General features: G+C 45.3%; 2 protein-coding genes and 1 pseudogene across 2 annotated transcripts; 1 reads left to right on the top strand and 2 right to left on the bottom strand.

Annotated features, from left to right (window-relative positions):
* Positions 1–1444: 1444 nt before the first annotated feature.
* LOC123151468 (L-type lectin-domain containing receptor kinase SIT2-like) lies at positions 1445–3653 on the bottom strand (annotated as a pseudogene).
* Positions 3654–5632: 1979 nt separating this feature from the next.
* On the bottom strand, positions 5633–7945 carry LOC123151533 (L-type lectin-domain containing receptor kinase SIT2-like). Its single transcript, XM_044571230.1, has one exon. It carries the CDS (start codon positions 7771–7773, stop codon positions 5752–5754), a length of 2022 nt encoding a protein of 673 aa, XP_044427165.1. The 5' UTR covers positions 7774–7945; the 3' UTR covers positions 5633–5751.
* A 1951-nt stretch (positions 7946–9896) lies between these two features.
* On the top strand, positions 9897–11853 carry LOC123154461 (4-hydroxyphenylacetaldehyde oxime monooxygenase-like). Its single transcript, XM_044573191.1, has 3 exons — positions 9897–10379; positions 10596–11042; positions 11157–11853. Exons 1-3 carry the CDS (start codon positions 9897–9899, stop codon positions 11769–11771), a joined length of 1545 nt encoding a protein of 514 aa, XP_044429126.1. The 3' UTR covers positions 11772–11853.
* Positions 11854–26814: the final 14961 nt, after the last annotated feature.

Here is a 26814-nt window from a genome sequence, read left to right on the forward strand (position 1 = left end):
TTGTATTCTGAACTAAAGATAGTAGTTCCAACCATTTCTTATAAAGGGTCACTTCAGGTGGCCTGAGAGCGCGCCACTCAGCCACGACCACATGTCGCGCTTTGGGAGCTCCTTCGGATTTTTTTTGTGCGTGTTTTCAGCTTTTTAGATGGGTTTTTTTCGGGTTTCTCGGTCTTTCGCTGGTCTTTCTTTGCTTTTGGACCAGAAAAATTTGCGCGAAAATGCGCTTTTTTTACTTCAGCGAGAGGCACGGCCATACCTCTTGGAAACAAAAAAAAAAGTGTTTTCTCTTTTCTTTTCTTTCGCAAGAGGCACGGTTTTGCTTCTGCGAGAGGCAAGGGCATGCCACTCAGAAATGAAAAAAAAATCCATTTTCTTTTTTGTTCTTCCGTGAGGGGGGCGGTTTTGCTTCCGCGAGAGGCTCGGCTGTGCCTCTCGAAATCGAAAAAAAACACGGATTTTCTTTTTGTTTCCTTCCACTTCCGTGAGAAGCATGGATTTGGTTCCGTGATAGGCATGCCCGTGCCTCTCAAAAACTGAAAAATAAACTTGTTTTTTCCCTTCCATGAGAGCCGAGGTTTTGCTTCCGCGAGACGCACAGATTTGTTTCCGCGAGAGGCACAAATGTGCCTCTTGAAAATGAAAAAGACGTGTTTTTCTTTTTTTCCTTCTGTGAGAGGCATGGGCTACTTCTCGTGGAGGCACATATTTTCTTCCGCGAGAGACATAGTCGAGCCTCTTTCGGAAAGGAAAAAAATTATGTATTTCTGGTTTGGTTTTTTCGTCCGATTTTTTTGTCAAAAAAAGTTCGTTAAAACCTATCAACGGGTATCTTGTTTTGAACATCTCAACGCGAGGAATCCAACGGTGAAAACGGCTCGAGATTTGGATGCACTGTTTAAGAGATAAAACATTTTGAATAAACAATGTACAAAAAAAGAGAAAACTCCCAGGCTACGACAAGTGACACACATGCACTGCACCACTTGCCGCAACCTAGGAGGTAAGAGTGGCCTTTGCAAAAAGTATTCTTTAATAAGTGATTTTGACAGTTATTAGTCCATTTAATGGGCTTTTTAAAACATGCTTAAGCCCATGCTAGATGGGCTGATACCAGCCCAACAAAGATAATCAAATCGCAAGAGCTCAACTTTTTTTTTGGAGGGGTAAGGCCAAACTACAATTTGTGTCTCGTGGTTGGCAAAAACAGACATGATGACCAGGAGCCAAAAAAAGCGAAAATCTAGCTAAACTATGTGCGTCAACATTGACCGCATGACTTTCAGAATTAAAGATACAATTAAACGCCGCTGCTCTGGTTTTGATCTCAGTGAGTATAGCAAGAACTCAACTAAGGTAGACAAAACGAGCCATTAGGGATGTGATTCTGAGGCATGAGTTGAGAAAAAAATATCTAATCGACTAAGCTCAAGTAAGACTCAACTAAATCAGCCAGCTCGAGCTAGCTAGGATCACAAATCATATCAAAAAGAAAAGTTAGGATCACAAATTAATTATTACCCGACCTCAAAGATAAGCTTCTTCTAAATGAAACATCAAAAATAAGTTGAACACATACACACAACTTCATCTGCCCTCAGTGAGAACTGTCATCGTAGATCCATAAGACACCGCAGCAGTGCTAGCCGCTGATGGAGGGTACGACATAATGTACGAATCGAAGCCATCATTTTGCATCAGCGCCAGCATACTGTAGCTCATGTAAGTCGGCGACAGATCAGGAACCGACTTCCCACGATCTAGGTATTGCGTAACCTTTCGCATACTAGGTCTTGCATCAGGCAATGGGTGGGAGCACAACAAACCTAGTTGCAGCACGAGGGTAACCTCCTCTGTGTCAAACTTTCCCGCTAGTCGTGGATCCACCGCCTTGAGTAACGATCCACTGCGGTGGTGCTCAAGCACCCAATCAATCATCACTACAGGGTTGTTTCGCTCGCTACGCTTGATCGGTCGTCGTCCACGTGCAACCTCTAGGAGAAAGACACCGAATGCGAACACATCGGTTATGGGTGTTGCCTTCCCGGTGCGCACAAGCTCTGGTGCAAGGTATCCCATGGTGCCGACAACATGGGTTGTTTGAGCGACAGTTCCGTGATCGTATAACCTTGCTAGGCCAAAATCGCCGAGGCATCCATTCATCTGTTCATCCAAGAGAACATTGCTTGCCTTGATATCTCTGTGGATGACAACCTTTTCCCAATCCTCGTGGAGATACAGCACGCCCGATGCGACCCCTTTGATGATCGAGAACCTTTCGGGCCAAGATATGGCGGGCATGTTTGGATCGTGCAAGTACTTGTCAAGGCTGCCATTTGACATGTAGTCATACACCAAGATAAGCTCGTCCTTGCGCCGGCAGTAGCCCAATAACTGCACGAGATTCCGGTGGCGGAGCCGACCAATGCTCGCCACCTCGGCAACGAACTCGCGCAGTCCTTGCCTTGATTCATGCGACACCCTCTTCACGGCGATCTCCAAATTGGATTCAGAAAGCAGGCCTTTGTACACTCTCCCGAATCCTCCGACGCCAAGTAAGTTTTTCTCTCTGAACCCATCAGTGGCACGATGCAGATCCTTGTCTGCATATCGGTGGGGGCCGAACTCGTCTTCCCAGCCTTCGCGCACCTCGGCGAACCGGCGCCGACGCCACAGAAAGAAGAAGACCGCAGCCAGCGCTGCTGCCACGAGCAACGCGCTGGCCAGCGGCAACACGATGTCCAGTACCTTGGACCGAGGCTTGGGTCCCAGGCGTGGCAGGGCAGGAAGCTTGGAGAAATCAAGAGTCGGGGCAGGCCCGTCCAAGCTGAAGCTCCATCCGAGCACGTAGTGATGCCCCGATATGACTCCCGACGACGCCGAGAAGCCGACGTACATCGCGTCCGCCATGAGAGTGGAGAGGTCGATGGCCTCGGAGAGCAGAGGCTTGCTGGGCTTGGGCACGTGCACGCGGGCTAGTGTCACATCGAGTCGCTTGGCCTGGCCGTCGTAGTCCACCCATACCTGCATGGGGTTGCGGCTGTTAAGCTTGAGGTCACGGAAGGCACCGTCGTCGCCGTAGTAGCCGGCCGGCTGGGCCTGCCGCGACACGAGGCTGTTGACGTCGATGCCGACGTGGTTGCTGTTGATGTCGCGGAACTCGTGGCTGAGGATGGTGTCCAGCTCGACGGCCAAGATGGGGGCGCTGGCCGTGCCGTTGGTGGTGTTGAGGAGGCCCAGGTACTGGCCGGAGTTGGCGGTGGTGAAGTTGGTGGTCGGGGCGACGACGAAGGCGAGACCGTGGTCGCTCAGGCCGTCGTAGCCCGACACGATGGCAAAGACGAAGGACGTAGAGAAGGAGCGCGCCGCCGTGGCGTTGGCGGAGCCGCCGAGGAAGCGGAGCGGCGCGGGGTGGAAGGCGTGGGCTTTTGTCTGCTGCGTGAAGTTGGTGAGCGCGAGCAGGCCGCCGTTCGCATAACGGCGGCGAGGCCGTCCAGCATAAGGTTGGCGCCGGCGAAGCCTTGGTAGGCGAACTGGCCATCGTCCTGCGACGAGGCCACCTCCCCGTCACGGCTCAACAGCAGGAGTATGAGCAGAAGAAGGGCCGCCGGCGCCATAGTATCCTGGACAAAACTCGGTAGTATGACGGAATCATAGACTAACCACAATTTGCTTCGTTTGTGACCATGCGCTAGACTTTAACGGTGTAGTGGTTGTGCACAGCACAGATGGTGGTTGTGCAGTTGGTGCATGAATGTGCCGTTGAGCATCCTGAAAGTCAGATTACTACACAGAGATATGATAATGAAGTGTTGGAATGCTACTCCGACGGCTATGGATGGATCTTGAATATGTCAGCGTAAGAGTACTAGTCCTCCTTGAGAAGAAGAATAAAAAACCCAAATTCCTTAGATCATACGGCACCGGCGTTGCAGGCCACAGAAAATTCTGCGATCCATCGTTGTTACCATCACAGATTGCTCATTTTTCAACTGCCGTTCTACTTGTTTACAAGTAGAATCCTATCTTGTGAGAAAAGCTGGGCAGAAGCCGTGCCCTGCATTGCTGGGTGAGATCGCTGTCACTGCGTAGGGATGGTAGGAAAAAGATGCATGACTGGCGGGTCAAAGAACCCACGCGCTGATCTTTTGATGCTGCCTGCAAGAGGACAACTACCATAGCTGTTCACCACGGATGAAATATCTTGCAGTTTCTTATCTACCAAAATGAATCTAGTCGAATTTATTCTCCGCTCTCTCTACAAAATTGTTAACTTCAGGGGCACAACTCCAATTCATCTACATGTGATGTGGATGTCTGTAGTTCTAAGATTTCTTGCATAGTGCAAATGTGAGTGTGTATACTGTAACGATGTTTACACCATGCAATGTTGAATGACTGGACAACTTTCAAACAAAACATACTTGCAACCCTTGGTAATAACCAAGTTTGAACTTTTAGCAACCAGCCACCTTATATAGGTGCCAAAAGTCATAGCTCTAGTAGTGTTGACGAACGATCATTGTTTGATACAACGTATTAACAATTTAACATCAATCAAATCGAAGTAGATAAATGAAACAGTCCTTGTCAGATGTTGAAATCAAAGTCGGAACGTAGAAAAGTAAGGGATTCAAAGTTCTGGTCTGATAGGAAACGCATCGCTTTCAACAAATAAAATATTCTATTGAAAAGAGTCATGAACTCACTGGAAACATATAAGAAGTAGTAATATATCGGGCCTGCTACGCGTCCGCCGGCTGATCTTTTTAAAAGATCAGCCGGGTCGTGAGCCGTCCGATTGTGTGCCGCAAGCATTCCAATCGTTTCTATTCTCTGTTCTTTATTTTCCTGCAACAAGGCATTTGTTGCAAAACTCCTACAATAAGACTATTGTTGTAAAAAATTGCAGTGACATCCTTGACCTCTTCTCTATACTCGTGCACCAAGACTTTTGTTGCAAAACTACTGCGACAAGACCCTTGTTGCAAAAAATACAACAACATCTCAAGGCTCTTCTTTGTATTCCCGCAACATTTTTGTTGTCGCAAAAAATTCAACAAATGTGATGCTGCGAATATCGACACATCCCACAATATCCCTAATGTTGCAGACATCGTCGTGTTCCATAACATCGCCGTTGTTGATGGCCGATTTGCAACACCGCCACAAGAACTCCACCTGAAACACTTGTAGCATCAGCTCGTGGATTTAGTCCACACCTCGATGGTGAGCGACACATGCTTATAGCATCCTAGGCCCAATCTACAACGTTGGCATCTTGAGGAAGGCACCAGTTCGGGAGCCACGTTGTTGTGCAGCAGACCGAGGAAGGCGCTGGATCGGAAGGAAGAAGAAACCTCGTCAAGGAGAGAGAGATACAGAAGGGAATGAGTGGCTGTCGTGGAGATAAGATGCAAAGCGATGGAGCGAGCACTAGGCAGCCGTGCAATCGCACCCGATTCGATGGTAGCACGTCCGGCTGAGGAAAATTGTTTTCTCTAATATACGCACATCTACCATGCATAAACATGAATCGGTTAGGAACATCTATCATAAGCAGGTAGAATGGATGATTCACCTGTTTTTTATAAACATACATCTATACCGAAAGAAAGTAAACCATTACAATCATTCAAAATTAAATATCAAAGCGTCAAACAAACTTCTACAAAGTGCTAGTTACATCTTACAAGGATATAAAAGCATTAGAAGTCCAACTCAATTATTTTGGCACGGCATGCACCTTTGTCACCTTCCTCCGGAGAGATCAGAGATGACACCCGATGACACATATGACGTTACATTTTTGTTAAAAAACTCTGCGCTGTACATCTGCTCCAGCATGGTTGAGCCGAGGTACTCTGACGAAAATTCTGGGAGGGGCATGTCGCCGTCGAGGTACTGCATGACTTGTCGCATGGTTGGCCTTGCATTGGACAAAGGATGGGAGCACAGAAGCCCGAGTTTCAGCACTAGAGAGACCTCGTCAAGACTAAAGTTGTTTGGCATCCTAATGTCTGCCGCCTTATTGATGCAACCGTTACGCCAATGTTCGGCAACCCAGTCGACGAGCATGACGCGGTTGTTCCCCTCGTCTTCCTCGATCGGCCTCCGCCCGCAGGTGACCTCCAGGAGGAACGCACCGAAGGCAAAGACATCGGTAGATGGGGTTGCCTTGCCGGTGTGGCCTAGTTCAGGGGCTAGGTAGCCCATGGTGCCGACCACATGTGTGGTCTGCGCATCGGACCCATGGTCGTAGAGCCTTGCTAGGCCCAAATCCCCTAGCCGCCCGTTCATCTCGGCATCCAAGAGCACATTGCTTGCCTTGACATCTCGATGGATGACGATTTGCTCCCAACCCTCATGGAGGTAAGATAACCCGGAAGCGACTCCCCTGATGATGTGCAACCTCCGAGGCCACTCCAATGTAGCCTTGCCAGGCATGGGATCGTGCAGGTATTTGTCGAGGCTACCATTTGGCATGTGATCGTAGACCAAGAGAAGCTCCCCCTTTCGCCGGCAGTAGCCGAGCAGCTGCACGAGGTTGCGGTGGTGCAGCCGGCGCATGCTCGCGACCTCGGCGATGAACTCCTTCATCCCCTGCCTTGACTGGTGCGACACCCGCTTCACGGCCACCTCCGTGTCCATGTCGGGCTTGCGGAGCACGCCCTTGTAGACGCTTCCAAAGCCGCCGGCCCCGAGGAGGTTGGTCTCGCTGAACCCCTTGGTCGCCTGGTACAGGTCCTTGTAGGAGAAGGGCTGCGGCCCGAACGCGACCTCCCAGTCCTCCCGGACCTCCGCGTACCTGAGTCGCCGTCGGACGATGATGTACGCGGCGATGCCGGCGGCCAGAACCACCGTCGCCGACGCTATGGGCAGCACGATCTCCAGCACCCTGGACCGTGGCTTGGGCCCGGTGGGCGGCAGGGCGGGCAAGGAGGAGATGTTCAGCGTCGGCGCCGGCCCGTCCAGCGCGAAGCTCCAGCCGACGACGAAGTGGCGCGCGAAGAGGATTCCCGTGGCCGACGAGAAGCCGACGTACGCCGTGTCCTGGTGCTGCACCACGGCCGAGAGGTTCACTGCGGTCCGCAGCAGGGGCGTCTTGGGCCTGGCGACGCCCAGGGGAGCCATGGTGACCGTGATCTCGGCGGCGGCGCCATCGTAGTCCACCCACACCTGCATCGCCTGCCTGCTGATCAGGCTGAGGTTCTGAAACCGGCCCATGGCGTCGTCGTAGTAGCCGGCGTCGGCGGAAGCGCGCGACACCATGCTGTAGACGTCGACGCCGACGTGGTTGCTGTTCATGTCGCGGCACTCGGAGTTGAGGAGGGTGTCCAGCTCCACGGCGAAGATGTGGGCGTTGGGGTTGGTGTTGTTGGTGGCGTTGAGGAGGCCCAGGAACTGGCCCGGCAGCGCGGTGGCGAGCACCTCCTTGGAGGTGGTGACGAAGAAGGCCATGCCGGGGCTGCTCAGGTCGATGTACTGCCCGAAGATGGCGAAGACGAAGGCCGTGGAGAAGGAGCGCGCGGCGCGGAGCGGCACCGGGGACGGGTGGAAGGCGTGGCCTTTCTGCTGGATGGTGCCGTTGGTGAGCATGAGGAGGCCGTTGGGCGTGACCTCGGCCGCGCCGTCGAGGTCGAGGCTCCTGCCCGCGAAGCCATTGTAGGCGAACTGCCGACCGTCGTCGGCGCCGACGGTGGCCGTGAGACCTCGGCCAGCAGCCACGAGGAGAAGGAGCAGAGCGACCAAGTGGAAGCGCTGGAGAGGCATGGCTTGTGCATCCGTTTGCTTGCTCGATCGGGCGTCTGTCTCTTTGGTATTCGACTGATTTAGCTTTTTGTAATACTAACTAAATCCACTGTTTGTGTGCTTCCCGGGAGTTAGCAAGAGGAAACTCTCTTGCCAGTGTCTACTGAAAGGCATGGTCATGTCACGGGGATCAATAGTGGAGACGTTCCCGTCGACTACGAGGCGCCTACGGTGACTTCGTAAAATTTCAAGATGATATGCCGGCTCAGTCTCTCAGAGGTGCTCATAGAGGTAGGGTGTGCGTGTATGCGTTCATAGGGGTGAGTGTATGCGTGTTTATATAAGCGCTTGCGTCTGTACTGTGTTCAAAAAAATGATGGAGGAATAAAAATCAATGGTGTGCATGGTGTGGCTAGCGGGGGTTGGTCGCTCATTCCACGAACCTACCTAGTGAAAGCAACGAAAAGAGCGGCCAGGCGACCAAGGGGTTCAGCGAGACCAACCTCCTCGTCTGGGCTCAGATGCGGATTTTTCTAGTATTTGTTTTAAATTGTTTTCTGAGCGGGAGGGCTTAGATGCGGATTTTTGGTTTTCTATGACCTATTGTACTATATAACGCAATAAAAGAGCCTCAATAATGTCACATGTAATTACTACTTGTAACAAAAAAGCTATGGGTAGACGTGGCGGGGCCCTTCAAAAAGGCATCCCAATCGGGGCCGCCGCCACGCTCACGGACACCGCCCCTATCTCTTGCGCCGCCCATCGCCAGAGTCATCTATGTTGTGCCCATGGCCGCGGCAGTCTCCGGCCCGATTCATTGCTCCTTGTTTTTTAATGAATCATATGGATCATATGGAAATGTAACACGGTATTCAAACAAAAATTAAGAGTTCATAGAGCTCCTTTTACGGCTTGTTTGAAAAACATGCTACCGGGCCTGATTCATTGCTCCTTGTTTTTAAAAATAAAAGGGATTAATACTACTTTAAATTCAAAAATCTGGTAAGCCTGACTGGCCTGAACAGAACTACACTTCAAAACTGAGTCAGTTAGAAAATGTGTTTTTTTCCACTGTCAACCCTCAAAAACCCAATTCTGCCTAATGTAAAGTTGCCAGAGTATGATTAATCTTTAGACTTGAAAACAGTGGTAACTAAGACACCTTGGGAAATAGGGATGTCTCCATACAGTACCCATGATATGTGGAAGTATTGACATAATTTGATAGTCATTTGATCTAAATGCTACATGAAGAACATAAGCCAGATGATGGAACAAAGTATACTTATTTGGAACTGAGGTCTTCTAAAACACGAACATTAGGGGAATACGTTCTCTCGAGAAAAGAAGATATTATAACTTAAGGAACTTACTAGAAATGACAAACTATCTATCTTCCGGCAGAGGCGGTGGCACCGCTAGCCACACCAAGCATCATTTTGGAGCAGGACTACGATGACGAGATGATGGATGACGGCGCCAATCCGGAAGCAATGCAGGTGGTGGATGCCTGGATGGTGCCGATGATGTAGGGCGGTGGAGATGGTGGTTGCTGCGCCGCAGCCCGGCATTATAGCCATGCCGCTTGAGGCTAACGACTACCCTGTGCGTGAACCTATCCGCCGCTCAGCACGCCTCGCGGCTCGCCGCGCTGGAGGCCACTGAAGTTGGTATGTTATCATAGTATATGGTACTAGTAGTCTCAATCTGATGGTCCGACTTTATGCATGCCTTACGAATTGTTAATTTGCTTGTATGACTCTATTGTGATATCGATCAATGCAATGGTTTTATGCTTATATATCTTTCTAGTAATATGTCTAGTATTTGTTTCGTCCTCACTCCACGAACCTGCCTACTGAAAGGCATGTAGTACTTAGAAGTTAGAACTTAGACAAATATGGCTCTTTGGGTGACTTTGCGTGAGAATGCAAACGCACGGTTGTCATTCTCCAAACACAAGCATACGTCGACCGGCAGGAGAAGACCGGGCCGTTTCAAGCCCTTCTAGTAGACTTCAGAGTACAGTGACGATGAGATGGTCAGATTTTTCATCGATCATTTGCTCAGCAAACTTGTATATAATTCACACATACCCGAGCTAGCTGAAGCAGTTAGTTCTCTATCTACCACCAACAAAAATGGCGATCTCACTCACCTCGCTGCTCCTCTCCCTGCCCCAGCAATGGCAGCCCCTGCTCCTAGCACTTGTCACTGTCCTTTCCCTGCTGCTGTTGACCAGGAGAAAAGGGCTGAAGCTGAAGCTGCCACCAGGCCCCGCGACGGTGCCCCTCCTGGGCAACCTGCACCAGCTCGGCCCGCTGCCGCACCGGACCCTGCGAGACCTGGCGGAGGTCCACGGGCCGGTGATGCAGCTGCAGCTCGGCAAGGCGCCGACGGTGGTGCTGTCGTCGGCGCAGGCGGCGTGGGAGGCGCTCAAGACTCACGACCTCGACTGCTGCACGCGGCCCGTGTCCGCGGGGACGAGGCGGCTGACCTATGACCTCAAGAATGTGGCGTTCGCGCCCTACGGCGCCTACTGGCGCGAGGTGCGCAAGCTCCTCACCGTCGAGCTCCTCAGCGCGCAACGCGTTAAGGCTGCATGGTACGCACGCCATGAGCAGGTACATACAATTCAATCCATGTGTCACATGCCTACTCACCAGACATGGCTCATGCTGTGCTGAAATAGTCTTCCTAGTTAGTTATTTTACTTCAATTATAATATACTAAAATAATAATGTATATTTTCTTTTTTTAAAGGCCTTGACCTTTGCGTCCGTTGATGCACACAACTATTTATATAAAAATACCATAATGTATATTGTATTCATGGTTAGGTGGAGAAACTCATAAGCACCCTCAACCGTGCGGAAGGAAAGCCGGTGGCCTTGGATGAGCACATCTTGAGCCTCTCCGACGGTATCATCGGCACAGTGGCGTTTGGCAATATCTATGGAGGCGATAAGTTCTCCCAAAATAACAATTTTCAGGATGCACTCGACGATGTTATGGAGATGCTATCTAGCTCTGGCTCCTCCGCTGAAGACTTGTTCCCAATAGCTGTCGGCCGTCTCGTCGATCGCCTTACCGGCTTCATCGCCCGGCGTGAGCGGATCTTCTTGCAGCTCGATGCCTTCTTCGAGATGGTCATCGAGCAACACCTGGACCCTAACCGCGTGTTGCCTGAAAATGGCGGCGACCTCATTGATGTCCTCATCGATCTTTGGAAGAGGCCGCGTGGTACATTCATCTTCACGAAGGACCACGTCAAGGCCATAATATTTGTATGTCAATAATTCCACACTTACACTCCATTTATGGATTCTGACATAAGAAAAAATAGGTATCATCATTGATAATTATATTAATCCGTCATGAGTTGCATTTATGATGTGCAGTCAACTTTCGTTGCTGGCATTGACACAAATGCAACGACCATTGTGTGGGCAATGTCAGAGCTAGTGCGGAAGCCACCCGTGCTGAAGAAGGTGCAGGACAGTATCAGGGATGTGGTGGGAGAGAACAAAAGTGTGCAATCAGATGACATTTCAAAACTCAGCTACCTCAGGATGGTGGTGAAGGAGACCCTACGGCTGCACCCGCCGGGACCACTGCTATTGCCGAGGGAGACCATGCGACACATACAAATTGGTGGGTATGACGTGCCAGCCAAGACAAAGATCTACGTGAATGCATGGGCAATTGGCAGAAACCCGGTAAGCTGGCCTGACAACCCAGAGGAGTTCAACCCTGATAGGTTTGAAGCAAATGAGATAGACTTCAAGGGCGAGCATCCTGAGCTGATGCCATTCGGCACGGGGCGCCGGATATGCCCAGGCATGTCCATGGCTGTGGCCACCATCGAGTTTACACTCGCCAATCTGCTCTTCAAATTCGAGTGGACGCTTCCGGAGGGGACAACGGCGGACGATGTGAACATGGAGGAAGAAGGGAGGCTCATCTTCCACCGCAAGACGCCACTAGTGCTAGTTCCCAAACCATACCATCACTGACTTGAATAAAAAGCGAGTGATCATAATTTGAATAGGTGCAGTTGTCTGCACACCCTAGAAAGGTTGGTGCCAGCAGGACAAAAAGAATTACTCGTGTATGCAGCAAATAAATTTGGAGGCTAATCCAAACCAAATAAAAATAAAATAGTTTATAATTATGTATTGCTCGTGTAAAATGTAATGAAATATAATGGCATGTTCTTCGCCTTTTTGGTGATATTTATTTTGTGTTAGGATCATCATTGCTTTCTTTCCCCTCCTTTTTGTAATGATTTGGCTATGTGGATCTTTTTGTAATGATGCGACACATGGATGGCAGAGTGCATCATCGCCAAAAAAGTCACTTTTCACTAAAACGGGAATAAAGCAAACCTACTTATTTATCTTAATTAGAAAACAATGTCCTCAAGAGGTCCTATTTTCTATCAATTCAAGGCAAATACCTGCAGATTGGAATGACACTTCATTGTTCTTATTCCCAAAGTTGACTCCCCTGAGTTAAGTACACAATATAGACCTATCAGCTTATGTAATATGTTGTACAAAACAATTTCAAAGATGCTAGCTGCTAGACATAAGGGGATTTTACCTGATATCATCTCTCCAACTCAGAGTGCATTTGTCCTGGAAGACTCAACACTGACAATGTTCTAATTGCCTATGAATGTGTTCATAAAATCAAGAATACTAGGGCAGGGAAGGGCAGGGCAGGCATGACTTTGTGCAATCAAGTTGGATATGCATAAGGCTTAGGACCGTGTGGAGTGGATTTGCTTGAGAAGCATGACAGAGAAACTTGGATTTCATAGCCTTTGGATTGATAAGATCATGGCATGTGTTTCATCTGTGAGATACAAAGTAAGATTTAATTCCCATGAAACTAACATTTTTATCCCTTCTAGGGGAATTCGGCAGGGAGACTCCCTCTCTCCATATCTGTTCCTTATATGTGCAAAAGGTCTGTCTAGTATGTTGCGGTCTGAAGAAGAAGTTGGTGGCATGGATGGGATTAGGGTGTGCAAAAATGGACCATCGGTTTCACACCTTTTATTTGAGACAGAAGCCTTATCAGATAAATATCTTGGGATGCGAGCTATAGTTGGGTAGATAAGAGTGATTGTTTCAGGCACTTTGTTGAAAGAATTAAGGTGGAATTATTAGGCAGGATGGAGAAACAATTGTCCACTGGGGACAAAGAAATATTGACAAAAGCTGTCGCACAAGCTAGTCCTGTTTTTGCAATGTCAGTGTTTAGTATTCCTAAGGGGATATGCAAGGAAATTACAGGTATTATTGCTTAGTTTTGGTGGGGTGACGATGAAATTCATAAGAGGATGAACTGGATGGCATGGTGGAAACTTTGTATTCCTAAGAGTGAAGGAGGCATGGGGTTTGGTGGCCTATACTCTTTCAACCTAGCTATGCTCGCAAAACAATGTTGGAGACTTGTTACTCAACCAGACTCTTTGGTGGCAAGAGTTTTAAAGGCTAAGTACTATCCTAGTGGAAATATATTAAGTGCTACACCAAAGAAAGGGTCCTCTATCACATGGAAAAGTATCCTAAAAGGATTAGAAACCTTCAAAAAAGGTACATTAGGATTGAGAATCGATACAGGAGAGGAAGTGAACATTAGGAAGGACCCTTGGATTCCTTCTAGCTTAGACATGACAGTAATCACGCCAAGGAACCAAACAATTCTCTCAAGGGTTTGTGAACTTATAGGTTGGTATCCGACACTTGGGATAAGGACCTTGTGAGAGATATATTCTATCCAGTGGATGCTTGAAGAATACTACAAATTCCTATTCACCATCAAGCATTCGATGATTTCGTAGCATGGCAACCCAACCGTTCAGGTTTCTCCTCGGTCCGAACAGCTTACCATTTGCAATGGTTACACCCGCGTGCAAATAGGATGGAGTGGTCGAGTGGTTCCACACCTTTGGCAGTACGGAATACGCTATGGAAAGTACCAGTGCCATGTAAAGTTCAGGTATTCGGATGGATGGTTTTGCATGTAATCATTCCTATAATGGCTATCCTGACGAACAGACATGTCGTTCGAACGGAGCAGAGCGTGCCCAATCTATCATAAGGGGACGAAGGACATCAGACACTTATTATTTCAGTGCATGCATGGGAAGAATCTTTGGCGTCGGCTGGGCATTTGTGAGCTTATTGAACAACCGATTTCAGCTGATAGATCGGGTTCAATTATATTTGAGCATATCCTATCGCTACCTGATCGTCCTATATATCTTTACACTCGAATGTTAATTCGAAGCAAGCCTTGGCTATAGGGGTATGGTACCTGTGGTGGATTAGGAAAAAAATGACGCACACTGAAGCAGTCCCACCTTCTTGGAGATGGCAAATATCAATTCTTTCCATTATTCAGAATTTCCAATCATCATCTACTAGGGTATTGGATTTGCCTCAAACAAAATGGTCAAAAACACATCCGGGATTCACCAAGCTAATGTGGATGCAACGTTCTTTGTAGATGAAGGAATGGGGGTGACATCGGCTGTTCTTTGAGACAGAAGGGAAACTTCATCACCTGCCAATGCAAATTTATTCCTTTCACAGTTGATGCAATCACTACTGAAGCTTTGTCATTGAGAGATGGTCTTTTATTTGCTAGTTCTCTTGGCTCTAATCGGACAAAGGCGGAATCTGACTCTCTCCAAGTTATTAACTTTTGCATTGGTCATACATGATAGTGGGACGAAGTAGCGGCAGTGTTTGTGGAGTGTGTGGATAGTCTCTTCAATTGGAAAGGATATCTTTATGCATTGTTTACGTTCTTGTAATCAAGCAGCTCATGCTCTAGCGAGTTTTAGTTTTTGTAATAAGTACTCTCTTAGTTGGTTGGATGAGCCTGTTGGCTGTTTGGTTAAGGAGCTCGTGGATGATGTAAACGTTATTTCTACTCAATAAAGCTAGCCATGATGGCCTTTCCTAAAAAGGAACAATGTCATCTCTTGTAATATCTTTGAATCTACGATAACACCTAGATGTATCATTTTTGCCCATTTGGTTTCTATGAATTGCTAAAACTAAATGTTATTATCCAGGTTTGTATTACGATCGTAGCCCACATGGCAGCATATCATAGAAGACATAATCTCCAAACCATGGTTGGATGGTTAGGAGGGCAGTGGTACAATCCACTAGGGTTCAAGTCCTATTGCTGCATGGGTTTATTTAAGGATTTTTGGTGATGCGCTTTCAATGGGAGGAGACATTGCCGTCTACTACGAGGCGCCTTTGGTGACTTCGTCAATCTCAAGATGATATATTGGCTTGGTCTCTGGGAGGTGCTGACAGGGGTATAGTGTGTTGGGTTCATATGGATGAGTGTATACGCGTGTATATGAATGCATGCTCTGTACTATGTTAAAAAAGGAAAAGAGTAGTGTTCCTTTTCCTGCCAGCAGGGTGCTTTCTTCAACCTTACGTACGTTACCCTTCTTCTCTCTGTTTTGGGATTTTCTCTCCTATCTCTAGTATTTTCATCGGTTTTCTTGAAAGCCATCTTAATCGCCTCACCTTTTGTTGACTTATCAAAATTTTTTTTAAGTCAATAAGTTCTTTCCAAATATGTGGTTATGCAATAAAATCCTAAAAGTTATTGTTAGGTAAATCATGGCAGGATTTGATAAATATTTATGTATATAATAACATTAATATGGCAGGTAAATCATAGACTAATTGTATTAGAATATATAAACTCCATTGCAACGCACAGGTAATTATCCAGTATTAGTTTAAGTTTCTAGGTAAGTTTTAAGAGCATTTGTATTACTTTTGAGAAACGCGGTACCGACACAAATGCTCATAAACATGGAACACACGTATGCACACCATGCACCTATGAGCACCTCCGAGATACTGCGCCGGCGGGTCTTGAGATTGGCGAAGTCACCACAGTAGTCTCGCTATCGACGGAAACGTCGGCTCCCGCTGAAAGAATATTTCTACCTTTTTAACACCGTACATACATAGACGCTCATACATACACACATGCACTCAATCCTATGAGTGCATGCATGCACACCCTACTGCTATGAGCATCTCCAAAAGTGAGTTGACACATTATCTTGATATTGACAAAGTCACCACGGACGCCTTCATAGTTGACAGGAACATCTCTTTCCATTGAACGCATATCGCTCGAAGGGCTGAAATAAATTCAAAAAATTACGAGCACCAACGTCAAGTCTAGGACTTGAACTCTGGTGAGGTGGGGCTAGGGTGGGCTGTTCACGGCGGGGCAAGCCACATCGCTATGCCGCAAACGCAAGGCGACACACACACCAATAGTCCAAATTAAGTTCCGTTTGTATATTCGTGTTTTTTTTGTAGTGGGCTTTCAAACAAGATGCATTTTAAATACAGTCTAGGGTGTGCCTCTGCAAGTTTTTGATACAAACACTAGTAGACAATAGGGCTTTGGTGCAGGCCGGGTCAGCCCATTAGTCCCGGTTCAGTCAAGAACCGGGACTAATGTGAGCATTTATCCCGGTTCGTGCGGCTAAGGCATTAGTCCCGGTTCACCTGGGCCCTTTAGTCCCGGTTCGTGCCACGAACCGGGACTAAAGGGTGCGATGCCCATTAGTCCCGGTTAGTGGCACCAACCAGGACTAAAGTTTAGACCTTTAGTACCGGTTGGTGCCACCAACCGGTACTAATGGGTTTTGAGGCATTAGTACCGGTTCATGGCACGAACCGGTACTAAAGGTCCCATTTTCAGACTCTCCCCCCCTCTGTGGACCGCCTTTTCAGTTTTAGAAAAAACAAAAGAAAATGATGGAAATATTAAAAAAATAAAATAAAATAAGTTTCCCATGTGATATGTGGTCTACTTGTTGGGAAAATTTACAAATATGAATTTCGATTTTATTTGTAAAATCTCTCTGGAATTTGTAAAATGGGCATAACTTTTGCATACGAACTCGGATTAAAAAGTTTTTTATATGAAAAATCATCTACTCGAAAAGTTACATCCGAATTTAACCGAGGGAACTCCATTAAACATTTTCAAAATCCTCAAAAACCTAACAGAAAAAAGTTACGGGGCTTTTAAGATCTAGAGTGGAAACAATCGATAAAATTACTAGTCAAATCTGGTCAAACAGTTGTCAAACAGTCGTCAAACAATGGTCAAACTAATTATTCTAGAATATTAGTGTTACTAAATAATTATTTCAGTTATTTTGAATTTTGGTCAAATCTAGTCAAACTCTGGTCAAACTAATTATTCAAGAAATATTAGTGTTACTAAATAATTATTGTTTTTTAAAATAATAGTTTCAAATCAAACAGTGAAATGTGTCACTTCATGCTCAAGCAAAATTCATGAAGGTTAATAGGATTGACATCTTACTATTGTCAGGAAAACAACAAGTGCAGACTTGGAAACGAGAGAGAATAGAACCCGGAAGTTAAGCGTGCTCAGGTTGGGGGAGTGGGAGGATGGGTGTGACCGTTCGGGAAGTTAGATAATTTGGAATAATGAAGGGTGATTGAAGGATAAATTGAGCAATGACGAGGGGTGGTGATTACACACTAAAGGTGGAGCTCCACGTGGCCGCGCTATTTAGTCTCGGTTCGTGTAAGAACCGGGACTAAAGGAGAGAGGCATTAATACCGACTCTTTAGTCCCGGTTTTCGAACCGGGACTAAAGGGCCTTACCAACCCAAACAAAAGCCTCTTTTTCTACTAGTGAAATAAGAAGTGAAGAAACATGAAAGGATGTAATAGCACGCAGGTTCCAACAAAGAGGTGGAAAAAGTCGTGCACGTGTTTAGGCAAGACTTACAACCTGACTATAAACGAGTGTTGTGTATCGCGGCTCGAACAGTTCCGTTGAATTTTCCCGGTAAACCCAACAGGAACGTTGGACAGAGATGTCTAGGCCCATACCAGCCAACAGTGCATCATGTCTCCTAAACAAGATTACGGTCAATAGTCTTGGTCGTCGGTTGTCACACCATGAATGAAAAGTTGTAACGAAGTCACGGAGGCTGGTAATAACTTTTTGAGGAAGAAAACAATGACCAGTGTTGTAAGGCCGAGTGAAGCTAGACTTAGGTGAGAACTAGATACTTTTCTGTGCCTTCAGTTGGACTTGAATCCGAGCATTGATTTAGACTAGCCACAATGGAGAGTAACATACACCAGTAACATACCCATATCCTTAGACTATGTTACTATCTTCACAGTCGGTAGTAACAAAAATGTGATGTCATGCAAAACTTCATTTATTAGGTTATAGACTCATATTGCATTGGGCATGTGATGTTACAGTAACTAGCTAAGTTACTAAAACTACCTCTCTCCTCATTAACTCATTGCCACATAAACAAATTTGCTGAGTTAGACTTGATGTTACTGCTGAAGTTACTTCCATTATGGCTGGTCTTAGGTGAGAACTAGGGCGAGTACGGCTATGGTCCATGGAATATTGTGTGGCTGATGTCGTCGGAGGCCCTTTCATCAATTAATTACAAGACCTCTTCAAATTTCAAGGGTGCATGCGGCATGCCCGCCTGTAAGTTTCAGCATAGCCAGTAAGTTCCAAGATGGCGATGTACAGCTGACTTTAGCGTCCCACATCCACCTGAAAATATCAGGTGCTCTCACAGGCCACATCTCAAATATTTCCATGCTCCAAAATTATAAAAAAATAATTTGAATGTTTGAAAAAATGTGAAAGCAATTATGGATGTTCACAAGACATGTCTCTATAATGCCTAAAAAAATCAAATCCAGATTTCTCTTTTTTTTTTGTTTTCTCCTTGTGTATTTCAATTTAGATTTGTATCTTTTCGGTAATGTGGACACATGTCTTATGGACATTCACGTTTTTTCCTAATGTTTGAAATCAATAAAAAATGTTTTTAAAAGAAGGTAGCATGGTAGCATTTGGGGATTGGGAGGAAAGGATATGTAGTCCCAAGTCCACATCCAACCAGATCTCTAGTGAAGTTTTTTCAAACGAGACAACATCAAGCACGACCAGTTGTCAGCGGAGGGGGTCTACGCATCTTGACCTGCCCGAGGGTAATATCCCTATATACCGTTTTTTCATTGCATGACTTCTCCACTAGATTGCTTTTGGTTCTGTGTGACTTCTCTAGTTGTTTTGCCAACCTTGACAAGGAGTTTTACTTGTGTGATCTGCGTGATCAAGATGAGAACTATATGTCGGGTAACATTCAATCTGAGCAATCTACACTACTTCATGGTCTTCATGTGGGTGTTGAGCACGGCAACATGAATGGCATTCATGAAGACATTGCAAACGGTTTGATGGGACAGGACAACAGAGAAGAAGACGACGAAGATGATGACCAGTGTACGCAAAGACTTGGCTTGTATTTCCCATAAGAAACGACTTGGCTTGTATTTTGGTCCTAATTGTAATATGGGAAACTTCTTAGGCTGCTCATAGAGGGGAGTATCATATAGTAGTATCATGTATATGATACTAGTGTATGATACTACCTTCATAGTTGCATACTATCATAGACTAGTATCATAGATGATCTTATTTATGGCCATGCATGACACAAAGTAGTATATCATTTATTATGTTACGGTATCTACCTATGTTACTCTAACCCTCTCTCTTTTCTTTAATTCTCTACCATATCACCATGTTTGCTATTCCCGAGTGCATGATACCGGCTAAGATACCCTCACTATGGCCAGCCTTATCAAGATAGCATGATATCACAACGATATCCATGTCCCAACATGGAACAACCTACAACTGCACCTGCAACTAGCAATGCTATAAGAGGATCTAAGCAAAGCGATAACATAGCCAAACAATGGTTTACTAGGATGGTGGAGGTTAGAGGCTGTATCATGGCAATTTGGGAGGTTTACAAACCAGTGTTACTTAGCAAGACCGAACGGTAGCAACGATACAACTAGCAAGTAAAGATAGTAGTGATATTCAAGGTAATGGTCATCTTGCCTAGAATCTCGCTTGGAAGAAGATGGAAACCATGAAGTAGACGAACTTGCATAGTCGAACGAATCCTCACTCGCAATGTTACAGGTAAATATCGAGAAGAGGTACAACCAGAAAGAAGCAAACAACATGGTAAACAAACATAACATAACCATGACATGATGCACACTCAAGTATGATTTATGTCCGGTTTAATGAGGCATGGCAAGATGCAACAACCAATACTATACATTAAGTGAAGCTCAACTATTTAGTTCGCTCCCAGTTATTCACTCAAAAATATTAAATATTGTTAAACATGGCAAGAGATGAAGCATATGTAAACTACCTATCTAGGCAATTTAAATGAGGTTGGAAACATCACATAACAATTTTGAAAATTTTCCATAGTTCTAAATAGCCAGCTATAGCCTCGCTATAGCCCGCAATAGCCTTTTCAGCAGGGTGCCGCTAAATGCTCCCATGTACAAATAGCCCGCTATAGCTCTGCTATAGCTGATTTGGAGGTCCACCGCTATTTAGCATAGCCCGCTATTTAAAACATTGAAATTTTCCATATGCAAATTTCAATCTTGTACTATTCTGATCTAAACACAATTTTATAGTTATTAAACATGCAAAGTAAGTGCATCATGTTAATCTACACATTTTTCTAGGCCATTTACATATATAATTTATTTAATTCGGAGCTACAGTTTAAAAGATATGAGCTAGACAAGTTTAGCATGCCATTAATGCAAAGTGAATGCATACAACAATTATAAACATTTTAATCATGGATGCAAAAGTATATTAAGAAACTACATGCAATTCTAAGCAATTTTCATATATGACATGATCAAAATGGAGCCACGGTTCAAAAGATACAATCAACAGAAGTTTAAATATAATCTGCCCAAACATTGTGATGCCTACTTGAGAGCAATAAAACATCAATATGCATGACCCTAACATGCACTGATAGTAGAGTTAAAATGCTACATTTAACATATACTCCCTCCGTCCCATAATGTAAGACGTTTTGCAAGCTAACATAGCTTGCAAAAACGTCTTACATTGTGGGACGGAGGGAGTAGTATTCAAGTTCATATAGGCATCAAGATTAATTTAATATGATTTAAAATGCAATGTTCTGTTAAGGTTTAGGGACTTAGAAAAAATCTTGAGTTTGAAAATAATGACATTATGATGTTGACTTGGGATGCACAAAATAGCAAGTAAACCAGTTTTAATATTTATGAGAATGATATGTACATGTAATAGACATGACACCTTAATTTTACTCCATTGGCACATGTTAATAGGATGCATGGATTAATTACTATGAATTTTACAATATGCAACTTTCTGTTAACAGGAATGCATTTATAACAAGATATCTACTTTAGAGCAAGCAATGAACATGCTAATGATGATTATCATAGGAAACAAGGGCATGGCATGAAAGTACACATGATGTAGTACAGAACACATGAAGGAAGCAAATGCATATAAGCTATAGATCAATGGCGATCATCAAGCAAAGTTGACAAGTTTTATTAGTTTCTGCAGTTAACATTATGATGCACTATTGCAACAGAGATTACGTCAATCGCATGGATCCTAACATGGATGCAAACGCCACCATCATGTAGTACAGAAAGAGTAGATGATTTTTCATATATGGAACATTTCCATCGAATGCACATGTGAAAAGTCACAACAGCTTGCATATGCCTACATGATGTTTAAAACAGACAACTCCGGGGACTTAGTGAAATCACCACGTGGTTCGAAGTGGAACGGGACGGTGAGATCCGGGGATGGTAGGCGTGTTTCGTTCGGGGAACGAGGGGGTCCCCGGTTGGCGTGGTGCAGGTCAGAGTTGTGGATGTCATGGTGCAGGGCTCTGTTTGGATCGGAGAACGTCACGATGCGGGGGCGAGCAAGACTGCCAACAAGAGTGCTCGACGCTGCTCCCATCAGGCGGCAATGGCGGCGGCGTCTTGGGGCACTGGAGCAGCGTCGGTGAGCCCAAGATCCAGCGGATCCGATGGAGGTCGAGGCAGCGGGTCCTTCCCGGCCTTGGTATGAGGTGGCGAAGCTCCATGGCGGCGGCAAGCCCCTGCAGGAGATAAGGCAAGAGAGAAGGTGAGAGGAAGAGGGGTCGAAAGAGTGAAAGGAGGGAGAGGAGCGGTAACGTTGCTCGGGAGGTCAGAGGTCTCCGGCGGTGGCGCAGAAGGCCGACGGGGTCGGCGAGGTCGAGAACCAGAGGTGCGATCATGTCGCTATGGGTCAGAGAGAAGGAGCGGTGGGGCATTCCAGATGGGCTCAGATGGGCCGCGAGGGCTGAGGGAGAGGCGGCGACACTTGGCGGCGCCAGGTTGCATCGGCGCGAAAAACGAGGAAGGTCAGTGGTGGAGGTTGCAGATGCATCTTGGGAGGATCCCGATGGAGATGGACGGGGGAAGTGGCGACGGTGGGAGGATTTTTAGGGTATATCTAGGGTTTGGTCCAAAATAGGGCTAGGGGAGCTTTATATAGGGAAATAGGACGAGGTTCGGACCCTCCGATTAGATCAGACGGCCGAGATAAAATGCTTAGGGGAGTCCAAATAAGAAACTGAAGATGTTTGGGGTTGATCTGAACCCATCGGTCACGACCGGGTGGTTCGGGTTCGGGGAATTGTTTGCGCTAGGATGCAAGGGGGTTTGTGCACTGTGCAGATAGACAAGGTGATCGTGTGGAAGTGTGGTTGGTCTCAAAACGGTCAACGACGACAACGGGGAGAACCGGCAACTACACATGGACGCAAGTTTCAAAAAATGACGGCAACAGAGTGCGACGCAACAGGAAGGCATCTGGAACGTCGGTCTCGGGCTGCTACACACTCGCTCATCGGCCCCCTCCTAGCGCCCTCAACAGCCTCCGGCCTCCACCCAAAGGAGGTACTAGACGCCCCGGAACTAGCCGCACTTCCCCCTTTGAAAGGGGGCAATGGAAGCAAGGGGCGCCCAGGCGCCAAGAATAAGAAGAAGAGAGGGCCGGCGCGCACCGTCGGGTGCCAACAAGCTCCCCCTCCCTCTGCGGCTATTGTTGCCTCCACTGAGCCGGTCGTCGATTCTGACCATGATAGGCCACCTTGCTTCAACTGTGGGATCCCAGTCACTTCCATGTCACTTGGCCCAATCATCAGATGTGCTACTTGTGTAAGGATCTCGGGCATCCCGCTCTATCGTGCCCGAACCGGCCGGTTTCGAAGGAGTTGATGATGATGTAAGGGCACGGCCTTGAGGGCATGGGCTTCTTCCACATCGAGGTCCTGGACGCCCCACCCTCAGAAGTACAAAACACGTCAAACATAATAAAAATTACATCGAGGTTCATGGACCACAGAACGACCATTGCCGCCGACGCGCTCTGTCGCCGTTGTCGGCCTGACCTTGTTGATGACAACCGGGAAGTCTTTGTGCACGTGCCCTTAAGGACCAGCGTCCCAAAGCCGCAACCGTCATCGTTGAATTCTTGAATCGATCTGAATAATTTGACACCAAATATCATCATTGCGTACGCACGGCGAGAAACCCTAATCTCGCCGCCCTGAGGAGATAGCAGGAATCTACGCCTAAGCGCAGTTTAATTCATCCTAGCGGACAAACTTGAGGACGATCGGAGCCTGGAAGACTGATTTGAAGAAAAAACGTCGCCATGTGTCCAAACACCGCCCCTGCGAGAACAATAACCCTACATATCTACTAGCCGAAGACAAGGCATCAGAAATCCCCTCCCCTCCACCAGCCACCGGAGCGGCAAGCAGAGGGGAGGCGATTCCCCGGGCTCGCCGGTGAAGATCGAGGGGAGGAAGGCTTTTTCTAGTCGTCTTCCGAGAAGGGGGAGAAAGCAATCGTAATCTTTTATATCTTTACAACCAAAATTCCAAATTGAGTTTTGGTTGCATATTCGTGTTTCTGTTACAAGGGCTTTCAAATAAGATCCATTTTTAATAGGATTTGAATCATTAAGTTTCAACTGCTGACTGCTGGGTATGAGCGAACGACAAAATCATGAAACTTGATGCGAGCGAACGGCAAAATCACATGTTTCAAAACTGAAACTTAAAACTTGATGTGCCGTCGTGCGGAACAATCGAGCAGCCGGGCAGGTGCGTGCCTCGTGCCTGCGTGCCCCTGCGAGTTTTTCGCGCAAGAGCGCAAGCAAACCGTACTGCACATATCGCAGTTTCAAGTTGCCGAGTGCGACTCTGTGGTCAATGTCGTCGAAGGCTCTTTCATCAATTAATTACAACTAGTCGTCAACCCGTGCATCCGCACCGGCTAGCAATTAAAAAAATATGAATTATAAAATGAAGTTAATAATTTTATTACTATGTAAAATTTTATATAAATAAATATTAGGAAAATATATTGATCGATTTTTCATGGCCATGAAAATGAATCATGGAGGTGAGCACTAAATATAATAGTCCATTGAATTGGAACGGGATGATGGTCAACATACTGGAATCTCGCTCGGAGGTCTACATCGTATTGCAAAATATTGGCAATGACCAAAATTATATTAATATAGGCATTGTAAAATTGATTCAAGTATTTTTTTTCTCAAACATATGGTAGGGTACCAATAGATATACTAAACACCAATGAAGCAAACTTATTTAATTGCCCGTTGAAAAGAAAAGTACTCATAGAGGATAATTGTAATCTGATGCCTTTACCATCTGAAATCTCTATATATTTAGAACCTCTAATAATTTTATCTGACAGTTGGGTATCATGGAAGGATCTTGACGCAACCATATTAGAAAGGACAATCTTTTGCTCCAAACATGTCGAGGGCACATCTAAACAATGCAACTGCATTGGGTTAATTCATATGCGAAGTATTTTGACACCTTACACAATAAGATCGGCATAACACAATTTCTACCCGCCTTTTTATAGAGAAAAAAAAGGAGAGCTAGCTAGTATGGAAGAACATAGAAGGAATACATCATGTTATTTATTAATTCTGATCTAGATTTTTTTTGCTGGACAGACTTTTTAAAATTTGCAACTGGAATAAGTGTGAAGCTTAAATTCAATTTCTAATCAGTGATGTGTACTTGTTTAGTAGCATCTATTATAATGTTGATAAATGATACATATCATGCACGATAAAACACAATAAAAGGTGTTTGATTGTGGACAAATTATCCAAGGAGAATTGGGTTGACCGATAATAGGAAAAAAAACATCATCGGGATTTGCCTAAAAAGAAATGGACTATTTAGAAAAAATAAAGCTAGCTAAATATTAGGTCATGATAGATGTATCACAAGTTGGCTGACAAATTGAAGAAAAATAGGACAAATCCCATGTTTACATTCATCTCTATTATTCCAGGGAACATGGAGAATAGAGATACCGTACACACCGACCCAGTCTTAAAGTACAAATCAAACGTAAAATGAGGACACCTAAATTTTGCTAACTACGTACAGATAATGAAATGAGCAAATGTACCATCATATAATGCACGAACCACTGGAGAGAGAGAATGCAACATTAATTGTTTTTTCTTTGGAATAATATTTAACCCTGATAATTCATCATTAATTATTTATATGTCCCGTAGTTAATCCAAAAACAAAATATGGATACGGACATAGCAAACCTTAGCATTCCTCTAAATGCACGGACTATATATGAGATGAAGATTAACTGAAAAGGACTGGCAGAAGAAAGTAATCCAAGTCTAGAAACATGTTATTGAAAGAGAGAGAAGTGAATGTTCAAACATGAAAGTATGGAGATTATTTTCTTTATTCTTTTCATTTTGCGGCAACCCACAAACACTTGGTCGCTTCTTCTGATTGAGTCCTTTCTAATTAATATTGTAGAAAGAAAAATAGGCAACTACTATCGTTGTCTTATCATATAGAAGTATCAAAGAAAATCATCTCCAAACCTAATAACTATTGAGATCTTCATATTTATGAAAATTTATTTTACTGTGCAAGCAATGATATCAGTCCATAATTCTTCTCATCGCCTTACCTCATTGATACATGAAGAAATAACGCTATCTTTGGAGTGGCCAATATATAGTTGGATACCATCAATACCTTGATAAAAAAAACTACAGAAGTCTGTAATATTAACATGGTCCTTTACAAAAAGCATGTGCAAATACAAACTTGAGAAACTGACTATGATTATTAGAATTCGTATATTTCTCGTAACCATGCTGCAAGAGAAGAGATATGTTCTAGTAACTAAGGAAGGAAGCGATGCTACCTGATCTTTGAATCTTTTGGTCTACCTTTAGTTTGATCCACTATTCAGAAAAACCATAGTCAGAAGGGAACACATATATCGACACCTGAACAGTGCTATTGTTCTTGCTAATATGGTATAAATTGAAGGAAAATAAGAAGCTACAAATACTATTTTCCAAGGTGAATGGTAATGGTATCACTCCATGTGCCGAAACATAACATCACTGATGAGATATTTGGATATCCAAAGAAGTAACACGTACACCATGCAAACATTAAGATATATCTGTAGAAGTTGCTTTCATCTTCTTGCATCAATCATGAATTCATGATCGATCAAACACAGAGATCTATCTCCTTGCCCTACTCAGATATATGACCAATGTTAGATACCATCACCACCATAAGTCTGTCGCCAGATTTTGCGAGCTAGAGGAGGCAACCTAGTGAAATAAAAACTGCAGCTTCCTTGTCCCTTAATGTCTTACATGAAAAATACTAAAATCACTGGAGATTTTTATGAATTAAGAGAATACTACCTCATTATGATCTGTTGTGTATAATTAAGAACTTCTTGTTGGTACAGAAAAGAGCTTGGGATGATGAAAGGCTGAACTAAACAACTGTACGTGAATTGATAATAGCTGTACATACCTTGATGGATAGATTAGATGGCAATTCTTTATTGTTGGTCACGCCAAGGATCTGGTTCAGGGCCACCGGCGCTATGTATTCGACTGTAGCCTTGAAGAGCAGACTTCCAAATGTGCTCGATGCTCTCTGCAGCGTGCTGCAT

Source organism: Triticum aestivum, chromosome 7A, assembly GCF_018294505.1.
Source record: "Triticum aestivum cultivar Chinese Spring chromosome 7A, IWGSC CS RefSeq v2.1, whole genome shotgun sequence".
Taxonomy (NCBI): domain Eukaryota; kingdom Viridiplantae; phylum Streptophyta; class Magnoliopsida; order Poales; family Poaceae; genus Triticum; species Triticum aestivum.